Genomic DNA, 9,711 nt, shown 5'->3' on the forward strand with positions numbered 1-9,711 from the left:
GGGAGCACAAAAGGAAGCGGCTCACATAGTCGAGACGATCGGTGTTGTTTCTTCATATTTATTATCATTATCTCAGACAGTAAATCTACGTGTAAATCTGTATGTGGATATATTTGCCTAGCTCTTTTGTTACTACCCCTGTCTGCTTTTTTAAAATTTTTTGACGTGGTCTTTGCGGTAGGTAGGGGGGGGATCTGACTTTGGTAGCGAGGGCACTCGGACATATTCTCTTTCGTCGTGTTTGGTGACACGGTCGTGGAAGAGTTAACGTATCACCCCACAACCCACAGTCCCCACATAACATAAGTTTACCGCTTAATTTTTTAGCGGAAACCACTAGAAGTTTTTTCCATTATATTTCGTTAAGGTTGGTGAGTTTTTGCACGTTTCCTTTCATTCGTATTTTCCCGAGAAGTGTTCCATGCGTTTTTTTAGCGGGTGGTTTTCACCACGTAACGTGAGCCTCAAGCAAATAGCGGACTATCCTGTTTACATATGGCAGATTCCATGTGGTAAGACATCTTTAGATAAAAATGGAAAACTTGTTGTGAGCGGTACATCGACAAAGGACATAAAAAACACAGGTGGGTACCTTGACAGTACACACAAGGAGTGTTGCATGGTTTTCAACTTCACACCGTTGTTGAAGGAACTTGAGGCTGCTTTTAAACACGGAGAAATACTAGACTACTCAAAGCAGACCATTGAGGATTTCACGTTATTGATTGAGCTGTGTTCCACGATCGCAAAGTGGGCGCTCGCCGACCGCGGGAGGGCGGGCTACTGCGCCGTCCTTGTTTTTTTCGAGGAAAGTGACGCAGTTCACATTCCTAGCTATGCAGCTATGATTGCTACGTGCTTTTACATTTTTGCAGGTGGGCAGTCCTATTGGGGGAAATATACGCTAGATTATATGGAGAAGCAACTGGGTATTCCGCGTAGCAGGTATCACTTTCAATCACAAGAACACTATGCAAATTACTTCCAGTTGCTTCTAGACGTACCAGTGGTACCTAGCAACAAGCGGCGTAGGCTCGTCCGTGCTTCCTTGTATAACGCGGAAGCGATTAAAGATGCGAAACTGAGTCTCCTTGTGCAGTGTGAGGGTGAAGAATTTCTCATAGACGATGCGAATGCCTGGGAGGTTGTGGATGATTCAGTCATTCATTTTGACGTGCCGTATCCGGTATGTATCTTTGGGGATTTTGCTGTAGTGCTGTTACGAAATGGCAAGCTGTTGATGGAGCAAATGAAGAAAGAGAACGTTATTGCGCGTTACGCATTTAGTACTATATTTGTCCACGAAGATAATCACCAAATTCACGTTCGAAGCATGGATTACGCTGAGAAAAACAACCTCACGGGTGATTTTTACATTACTCTACACTTTGTAGACGGGGAAACAAGGAGCACGGATTCGGCTTATGCTGACCAACTTAGGAAGCGCATTGATCAGTCGCCCAGACAAAAGGCGTTTTTATTAAATCCAGAGTCGTTCGGAGCACAAAATGGTTATGCCACCTCTTCCAGTCACCGCCATGATGATGATCTTATGGGTGGAGTATATTATCGAGCTGATGGAACTCAAAGAGGGGGACACAAACACAGCGGAAGAATGCGGTCATCTTCTGCAGCGGTTAGGGAGCCTGCAGTTCTCATTTTAGAGCAGGAGGAGGAGAGGCTTTATCAGGATGACGAGGAGTTGGCTTCATTTGCTGGTTCCCTCTACGATGAGGATGATAAATGCGAGCAAAAAACAGCATCTCACTCATCTCCTCGGGACCCAGAGAGTTCACCGCTCCCTCCGTCTGCAACATTACCGCCACCGCCTCCGCCAGCGGCTGAGAGGTTACCAGCTCCCCCGCCACCCCCTGTAAAGCTACCGCCACCACCACCACCACCGGGCGGGAAGTTGCCGCCACCGCCGCCACCACCACCGGGCGGGAAGTTGCCGCCACCGCCTCCCCCGCCTGGAAAAGCGCCACCACCACCACCAGGCGGAAAACTTCCCCCACCTCCACCACCAGGAGGTAAAGGGGCGCCCCCTCCGCCACCGCCACCTCCTGGTAAGCTGGGTCCTGGTGGAGGTCCTCCGCCACCGCCGCCACCCCCACCACGTGGGTTAGGGTCACTAGGGGTGTCGGCATTGGGTGGACCAAAGGCCCCAGTGCCCAAACCTGCGTATGTTGGCCCAAAACTCAAGACGTTCTTTTGGAAGAAGCTCCCCAGGGCAATGGGTCTGTGGAGTCATGCTGATACCGCGGCTGTGGAGAAAGTTATCGATGAAAATTTTCTGTTAGGGATGTTTGAAGTTCGGAAGAAGTCCTCAACTACTATGGCAAAGAATAGCGAGGCGAAAGCTCCAAAGGGTAACAGTCTTCGAATGAGTACTGCTTTGACAGATCAGAAGCGACAAAACATTGCCATTTCACTAAAGAAGCTGAAGTTGAGTGTAGGCGACTTATGCCGGGCACTAATAGAATGCAACGACGAGGTGTTGCCATGTGATGTTTTGGAGTCTGTATATGCAGCTTTTCCCACAACGGAGGAAGTGGCTTCTCTTCGAGCCGAGCATACAGCCGGAAATGTCGAATGGACAGATGTCGAAAGATACATGCACGAACTTTTTAGCACCGTAGTGGACGTACGTGACCGCATTCCCCTATGGGTAGCAACGCAAACGAGTGTAGAGTTGGTTTCATTTACGGAGGAACGACTCGAACTTATAGGGAGAGCAGTGTTGGCCGTCACAAAGAGGAACTCTATGCTAGCTGCGCTTCTCCACGTTATTCTCTCGATCGGAAACTTTATGAACCGTGGGAGTGCCCATGCAAACGCCCCGGGATTCCGTTTGGAGAGTTTAAACCAGATGAACTTCGTGAAAGCGGTAGATGGAAAGACAACTATGCTGGAGGTGGTGATTGTCTCGGTTCTTGACCGTGACCCTGGATTGCTTAAATTCATGGATGAGACAGAGTGTATCGAGGATATCTGTGGTACAACCATACAAGATGTAGGGCAAAGTGTTTCTCAACTGAACTTCACACTGCAGAAAATGCGGCGTGCGGTTGAGGCGGCGAACCAGTTACATCTGCCCGGAAAAATAGATGCGAAGCTCCCCCCTGGGGTAGTAGACGCACTCCCCAAAGTTCTGCAAGGATACTTGGAGAAGTACCTGGCGCCAGTCTCCCAGTTAGCCATACGTCATCAGCGGCTTAAGGAAGATATCGCGGAGATGCTGGAAAGTTTCGGTGAGGACCCAACTATGGACGAGACGGTATTCTGGAACTACTTTTTGCAACTGCGGATGGAGGTGGGGAACATCCTACAGCGCGTTGAGAAGGAGGAGGTTACCAAGCAATCGCTACTGCGATCCGTGGGCGCGGACGGCGAGGGTATCGGTAGCAAGCCTGAAGACTCTTCCAAGAAAGAGTGAGTGTACTTTTTCATCGCCATGACGGAGGAGGCGGTGGAAGTTCGGGCCGCGCGACAACATTTACAAGGAGGGTAAAGCAAGGAAGATGAACAGGGGTTGCCTTTTGGGCGAATATACTGGAAGGTGCCTTGGTGAATCCGCTCATGTGCGGTCTAATTTGATTTGTGCGCTGTGCTGTGTTACCCGTAGCCAAATAATATATATATATATATATATACTTCGCAGTAGTAGTAGAAGAGGTGCCCATCGTTACATGGACGAATATTATAATGAGCAGTGTGGTGAGCAGAAGGGAAGAAACACATTTTTGTTTACGTTACTTCCGAATTCCATCTAACAAAAAAAATGTATTCTCGCTGCTGTATCGTCAGCTGCTGTTTAATTCACTCATTAACCACTGCTTTCCGCTGTCGTCGGCAACATTGGTCGGGGAATGTATCTCAGTCTAACCGAAAACGGAGACAATGAAGCAGTTGTGGAGGTCAAGCACTTGAGTGCACGTGGAAGGGGCACTCTTAACGCACCGTCGTACACCGAAGTTGGAAGTGCTGCGTCCATTGGGAAGTATCTTAGCCTGGAAATGCGCGGGCACCGTATCTTTCCGGAAAGGAAAAGACGGGGTCATACCGGGGGTTGAAACTTCACATTGTGTTTCCCCGTGTTACCTCTCCGTTCATCCCATTCCTTCAGTGGTAAGCTAAAAAATTGGTTCGACTACGTATAGACAATGGCATTATATATACATATGTCCGTATGCAATTCCTCTCTGGTTGCTGAATACTGTACCTCGTACGGTGTAAATATCGGGGAGATTAAAATTGCAAAGGCTGTCAAGTAATATTTATGATTTCTCCTTCCTGCTGGACGTCGTACCCGTAGTTTTACAGGTAGAGAGAGACACAGGAAGTACCACATTTCAATTTCGTTAAATGCTTGTAAGAAGACATAAACATAGAAATTGGAAGAGGCAAATAAAGTGTGTGTTCTGGCAGGGGTGCTTTCCGTCAAATTTTCCCTTTCATGCTTTGATGTCACCATTTTCCACCCTTTCTTTTAACTTCCGTTTTATACCTTCTACGATTGAGAAAAGGTTGTGGTTCTCGCCACCGCGAAGTACCGGGTCATGGTGCGGTCCCAGTCTCGACCATTCAGCTCAGGGAAGCGAGGTGTCGGACAACAACAGCAGCAGCAGCAACAGAAGCAGCAACAGCAACAAAAACAACAGGTCCAACCTCAGAAGCAGCAACAACAACAACATCAAGAGCAACAGCAACAGCAACGGCAACAGCAACCGACGCTGACTGAGCAGAAGGACAAAGTAGTGGCACTTAGTTCCTCGTCTAGTGATGTTTCCGTGAGTGCGGTCACTGAGTACAAAACCGGAGAGGAAACGGCATCGTCCCCGCAACCCTCTCCAGGGATAGTAAATCACGCAGAAGGACCACAAAATTGGCGGGAACAACTCTTTCTGCGTAACTTTCCAACAGGTGAGACGGCACAACAACATGCGAAGGGGCACTCTCCTAAGAGAAGGAAGAGTGCGAACAGTTTCTCCACTATCGGTAGAAGAGGTTCGTTTGTGCTGAGTCATACCGTTACACCTCGTAAAAAGCCTTTAGAGTCTCAAGAAGAACAGCTTGAGACATATCGGTCACTGCAGGATCGGCAGTTCGTCTCGGTCCACGAGGAGCTGCAGCACCTTCGGGTCATGTACACCAATTTGCAGAAGGTGGTTTCGCGAAAAAATGAAGAAATTGAAAAACTACATCAGGAGGTGCTCACTAAGACGAAAGAGATTGAGCGGTTAACCGGGCTGGTTGACAAATTGAGCAAACGCCGGGGTAATTCCACTGGCTCAGCCTTAGATGAAGGTAGAGCAGCAAGTGCACGAGGGAGTAGGCCTAGTTTCTCGCCATCACTGGCGCTCTATGCAAAGGGCGCATCGGAGGACAAGCTCAGTAATAAGGTCAACGGGGCAGGCGGGGCCCCAGCCAAGATGTTGTTGGAACTCCGCCAAAATGTTGCATCTCGCGACACAATTATTGATAATCTCCGTATGGAGCTCCACTCAGCACAGCATGAAAAGAAGGAATCAGAAAGTAAAGCAAATAAACTGGGGACCGAGTTGGAAGACGCGAAGGCACAAGTTACCAAACTTCGATCTGATTTAACTACGCGGGACGCTGTCATTGAGGATATGCAGAGGCGCCTTGTGTCCTTACCTGAAACAACCGTGGGTTCTAGTTCTCAGGGGCTTTACAGGACCCCCAACAGTAGCAACAATTCAGGTCCACCAACGAAACAACCGATGCTTCACGAACTTGGCGGAAACTGCCTTGCTTCCAATGGTGCCTTGGAGCACATGCGTCACGATTCGCAGCAGTTGGGTGGTGCCGGTACCTTACCCTACAAATCAGCGTTGTGTCCGGGGACCCAACATCAGGATTTGGAAAGTGCCTTTCGACTGGAGTTAGAACACCTCCGGCGATGCTTAGAGCGCGAGAAGGACACGAATAGTGAGTTGGAGAAACACTGGCGTCGACGGCAGGAAGTTGAAAAAAGGATGGCGGAAGTAGAGCTCAACACGGCGCGCGCAGAGGCCGAGGCGTTTAGACGTGAGCTAACACGACTTCAGCAACAACAAGCTATGTCCAATTTCGCAGAGAATCAGTTGCAAACAGCACGCAGTGAAAACGACGTTCTGCAGCAGCGCGTACAAGAACTTAGAGAGGAAAACGCAGCGCAAGCCTCACGTGAGATGGAACTTCGAAACAATGTGCGGTTGCTTCGTGAGACGTGCGAGCGGCATGAAGAGGAGGTGGAGACGCTTCACCGTCGAATGAAGGTGATGAAGGACAATGAAATTCGTTTACAGGAAGATATAGACATACTGGAAGAAAAGCTTTCGCGTGCAGAAAGAATGCGTGCAGCGGAGCAAAACGGAAACAACTCCCTCTCTTGTGACATTGGCAGTTACGTTTCACTAATGTCATTAAATGAAAAACTTCAGCGAAGAACAGAGGAGCTGGAAGAGCAAATTCGTAAAATGGAAGAGTGCCATGCAGCAACACCCCACGATGATTTTAAAAAGGAATGTGGCCAGGAACATGTGTTTACAACGCCTGATGTGGAAGCTGGTGCGATTGGAGGAATATCGCCGGCAAGTTTAGACTCTCAAGGAGGGGTTATTGAATTCCTCACGCCACCGGTTTCAACCGGTGGTGGGGACGCGGCAGCATGCTCCACGCACGAAGCAGGAGATTCAATGATTTGCAACGGTCAAGCAGTAGGTGGCTCGAGGAAGTCGGTGAATAACCTTCCACTCGAGGTGAAAGAAACTACTGACGTTTCCACTGTGGTGCAGCAGCTGCAGGACGAGCTGCAAGGTGTCCGCGATCGACTTCGGGTAACTGAATCTGAACTCGCGATGCTGCGGGAAAAGCAGGCGCTAAGTGAGGAACGTGTACGGGAAACAGTGAAGCGGAAGGTTACATCCCTTCGTGCTGCCAGAGAGGAAGCAGCTCGCTGCTGGGAAATGTTGAGGCAGCAAGAAGTTTTAGTCAAGAGATTGCAGAAACAATGTGAGTATCAGCGGGAGATAATAGAATCTCGTGATCCGCCGTTGTTAGGACCGATGCGGCTATCAACACAAGCCTCGGCTCCAACGGTATGCGCACCAACTACGTGCATTGAGACAAAGGATGGTAATACTGCGAATGAAACGTCACGGGAGGACAAGTTAATAGAGGAGGCACTGCGTTGGGAATCAATGAGGTTGGATGAGGAGATGAAGTTGCTTCGTCAGAAACTTCGCCGGACCGTAGAGGAGCGTGACCACTGGAAGAATTTGGCAACTGGAAATAGCGGGGAAATCATTTGATATCGTGCATCCGTTGTACTATACAGTTGTATACGTTTAAATAACATTCTTGTTCACGTTTCCAATTGCTTTTTTGTTTACTTACGCAACAGTGTGACTACAGGTGCTAAGGAGGGGACACGTCAGCGTGCATAGACAAATACAACAAATTTATGCTCCCATATCGGAATGTGGTATGGTGCTCGCAGCGTATGACAATTACTGGAATCGCGAGTCTTTAAGGGATCGCTACTCCTTGCCGTTAACATCATAACACTTGCACAGCACAAAAGGTGATGTTGGAGATGACTGAGCACAGTCATGCCGTAGCTCACATTGCATTTATGTGAAAAAGTGCTCTACGGTTTATTCCATAATCTCCAGTGGGTACCGTTTACTTCTACAAATCACTTCGGTGTTGTTCTTTTTTCGCTTACGACTCTCAAAGCTTCGGAAAGCACTCTCGTTTTCATCTACGAATCTTCTTTCCTTCCCCAATTCATATCGCCCGAGATGTATCTTTTTTTTTTACAGATGGGAAGGTGAAAAATGTTTTCTTGTGTGAAAAAAAAAATAATATTAGAGCATGAAGTCTTGATTTAGGGGTTATGTGCACAAGGTTAAAAGACACGCTTGTTTCCAAGTCATTTGAAGCGATGCACCCCACCAAGTACCGTGGTGTTTCCTACGGTAAAGTCCCCTTGTGACATATGCAAGAAATGTAATCGGCATGTGAGGATCACTACTGCTGCGCGGTTTTTTTTTTTGGTTGGTTGCTGACTGCTTACCTAACTGAGACTGCGCCACTTTTACTGTGTGAGAGAGAGAAAATGTACAACTTTTCCCTCGAGACCTATGCTACCATTGTTGAATAATTATTTTTGCTTTTGTCATGACGATATGGTAGTGCTTGATGTTGCTCTCGCTCGTTATTAATCACCATCCGAGTGATTTACGAATGCCCCAACAGCTCGTCAACGACGTGCAGCTTTTTTCCTCTCAACCATTGTAATGCAGTAGTTGTGAGGGAGTTTATATAGTCATATTATTATTTTACACACGCCGTAGCGTTAAGGGGTGGGTGAGGGACGAGGGGCGAATACGACAATCGTCATATTGTTGGAACTGTGATGTTCCCCCCGGTGTTCAACATGTGGAGGAGAGTGAGGTTTTCTCTAGAAGGCCCCGTCTCATTGTTTACGCGACGTCGCCGTCACATGATGCTTAGCAGTAATAATGTAACGAGCAAACGGCTTTTGTGGAACCCATTCACCCCTTCACAAACTGAGGGAGGCGCGGCGTCCGCGTCCACAAGCGGTACGAGTGGTAACAGTGACTTTGCCAACCAGCATATCGCTGCGAAAGTGCATCGCGATGCCATGCTTCATAACGAAAGACTGTTCGACGCTTGCCTGGAGTTACTGTCGTTGTGCGGTGCAAGTGCATCTGCTTGTCCAGCAGGAGGGTCTCCCCGTGCCGAAATGGACGCCGAGTCAACTGATGCAATCATGGCCGTCGTACATGATACGCTACAGGGCACTTGTAAAACGCCTGCAGACCAATTTAACATTGTGTACAAAGCACTTTGCCTCCCAACTGTCGCTAATAATCGGCAACTGCAGCGCAGTCTTTTGGTGGTTTTGGAGGCCGTCCTTCCTGAGGCGCTTTTCCGTGTTTTTGAAAGTGCTGATCTATTTGTTGTTGGCCCAGACAATGCAAAATCTCGTGAAGCGCTCGTTCTATTCGTCAGAGCCCTCCTCGGTGTAGTAGAGGTCCCTGAGGGTGTCGAAAGAGAGGAAGTTGTTTTTGTCTACCTCGACGACGTACGTACGGCATTTCCTTCACTTCGCACAAACGCTGCCTTTGTGGAACTGGAAAAAAACACCACAGCGATAGCTTTGCGGGCCAAATTATTCGACCTTATTTCACAACTGTGTGCGGAATTTGATCCAGAGGGTAGCGGACGTATTAACTTGCGTGAACTGCAGCAGGTAGCCGAACGGGTTTTGGGGCCAGAGCAGGCACAACTGCTCCTTGAAGGAACCTGTGCGGATAAGAACGGCAAAATACGTTACATGCAACTCGCTTCGCTACTCCTGCGCGCTCCTCCACGCCGAAAGCGATAACCATCGAACTGGAGGTTGTCTAACTCTGTATCCCTTGTGTTTGAATCACTTTCTACGCCAGTTGTTACTTTGTGTTACCGTTAGATCGGGATCCCTTCGCCTGTATACATGGCGCGTTGTATTTTCTATCATTTATCGATAAAGTGCTTACGAATAATTTTCTTTACCCCTTTCCATTGTATCCGGTATTTCACCGCTAGATAAAAACGGTTCCCCACAATTTTTGTTGGCAATATTATTCTCGCTGCTGTTCTCTTTTTCTCAAACATTGAGCACAGAACGGGTGTCAA

The 9,711-nt window shown here is 48.3% G+C and overlaps 3 protein-coding genes across 3 annotated transcripts, besides 3 other annotated features; all 3 read left to right on the forward strand.

The window, feature by feature from the left end:
* Window positions 1-421: 421 nt before the first annotated feature.
* On the forward strand, window positions 422-3,436 carry Tb11.02.3470 (formin, putative; the record flags this gene model as incomplete). The annotated part of the gene is made up of 1 exon (XM_823556.1): window positions 422-3,436. One exon carries the CDS (start codon window positions 422-424, stop codon window positions 3,434-3,436), a length of 3,015 nt encoding a protein of 1,004 aa, XP_828649.1.
* Window positions 1,820-2,026: a microsatellite.
* A 196-nt stretch (window positions 3,437-3,632) lies between the features above and the next one.
* Window positions 3,633-3,653: a microsatellite.
* Window positions 3,654-4,559: 906 nt separating this feature from the next.
* On the forward strand, window positions 4,560-7,316 carry Tb11.02.3500 (hypothetical protein, conserved; the record flags this gene model as incomplete). Its single annotated transcript, XM_823557.1, has 1 exon — window positions 4,560-7,316. The coding sequence occupies one exon, from the start codon at window positions 4,560-4,562 to the stop codon at window positions 7,314-7,316; it is 2,757 nt and encodes a 918-aa protein (XP_828650.1).
* Window positions 4,611-4,728: a microsatellite.
* Window positions 7,317-8,425: 1,109 nt separating the features above from the next.
* Tb11.02.3510 (hypothetical protein, conserved) lies at window positions 8,426-9,421 on the forward strand (the record flags this gene model as incomplete). The annotated part of the gene is made up of 1 exon (XM_823558.1): window positions 8,426-9,421. The coding sequence occupies one exon, from the start codon at window positions 8,426-8,428 to the stop codon at window positions 9,419-9,421; it is 996 nt and encodes a 331-aa protein (XP_828651.1).
* Window positions 9,422-9,711: the final 290 nt, after the last annotated feature.

This window comes from Trypanosoma brucei (assembly GCF_000002445.2).
Source record: "Trypanosoma brucei brucei TREU927 chromosome 11 chr11_scaffold01 genomic scaffold, whole genome shotgun sequence".
Classification (NCBI taxonomy): Eukaryota; Euglenozoa; class Kinetoplastea; order Trypanosomatida; family Trypanosomatidae; genus Trypanosoma; species Trypanosoma brucei.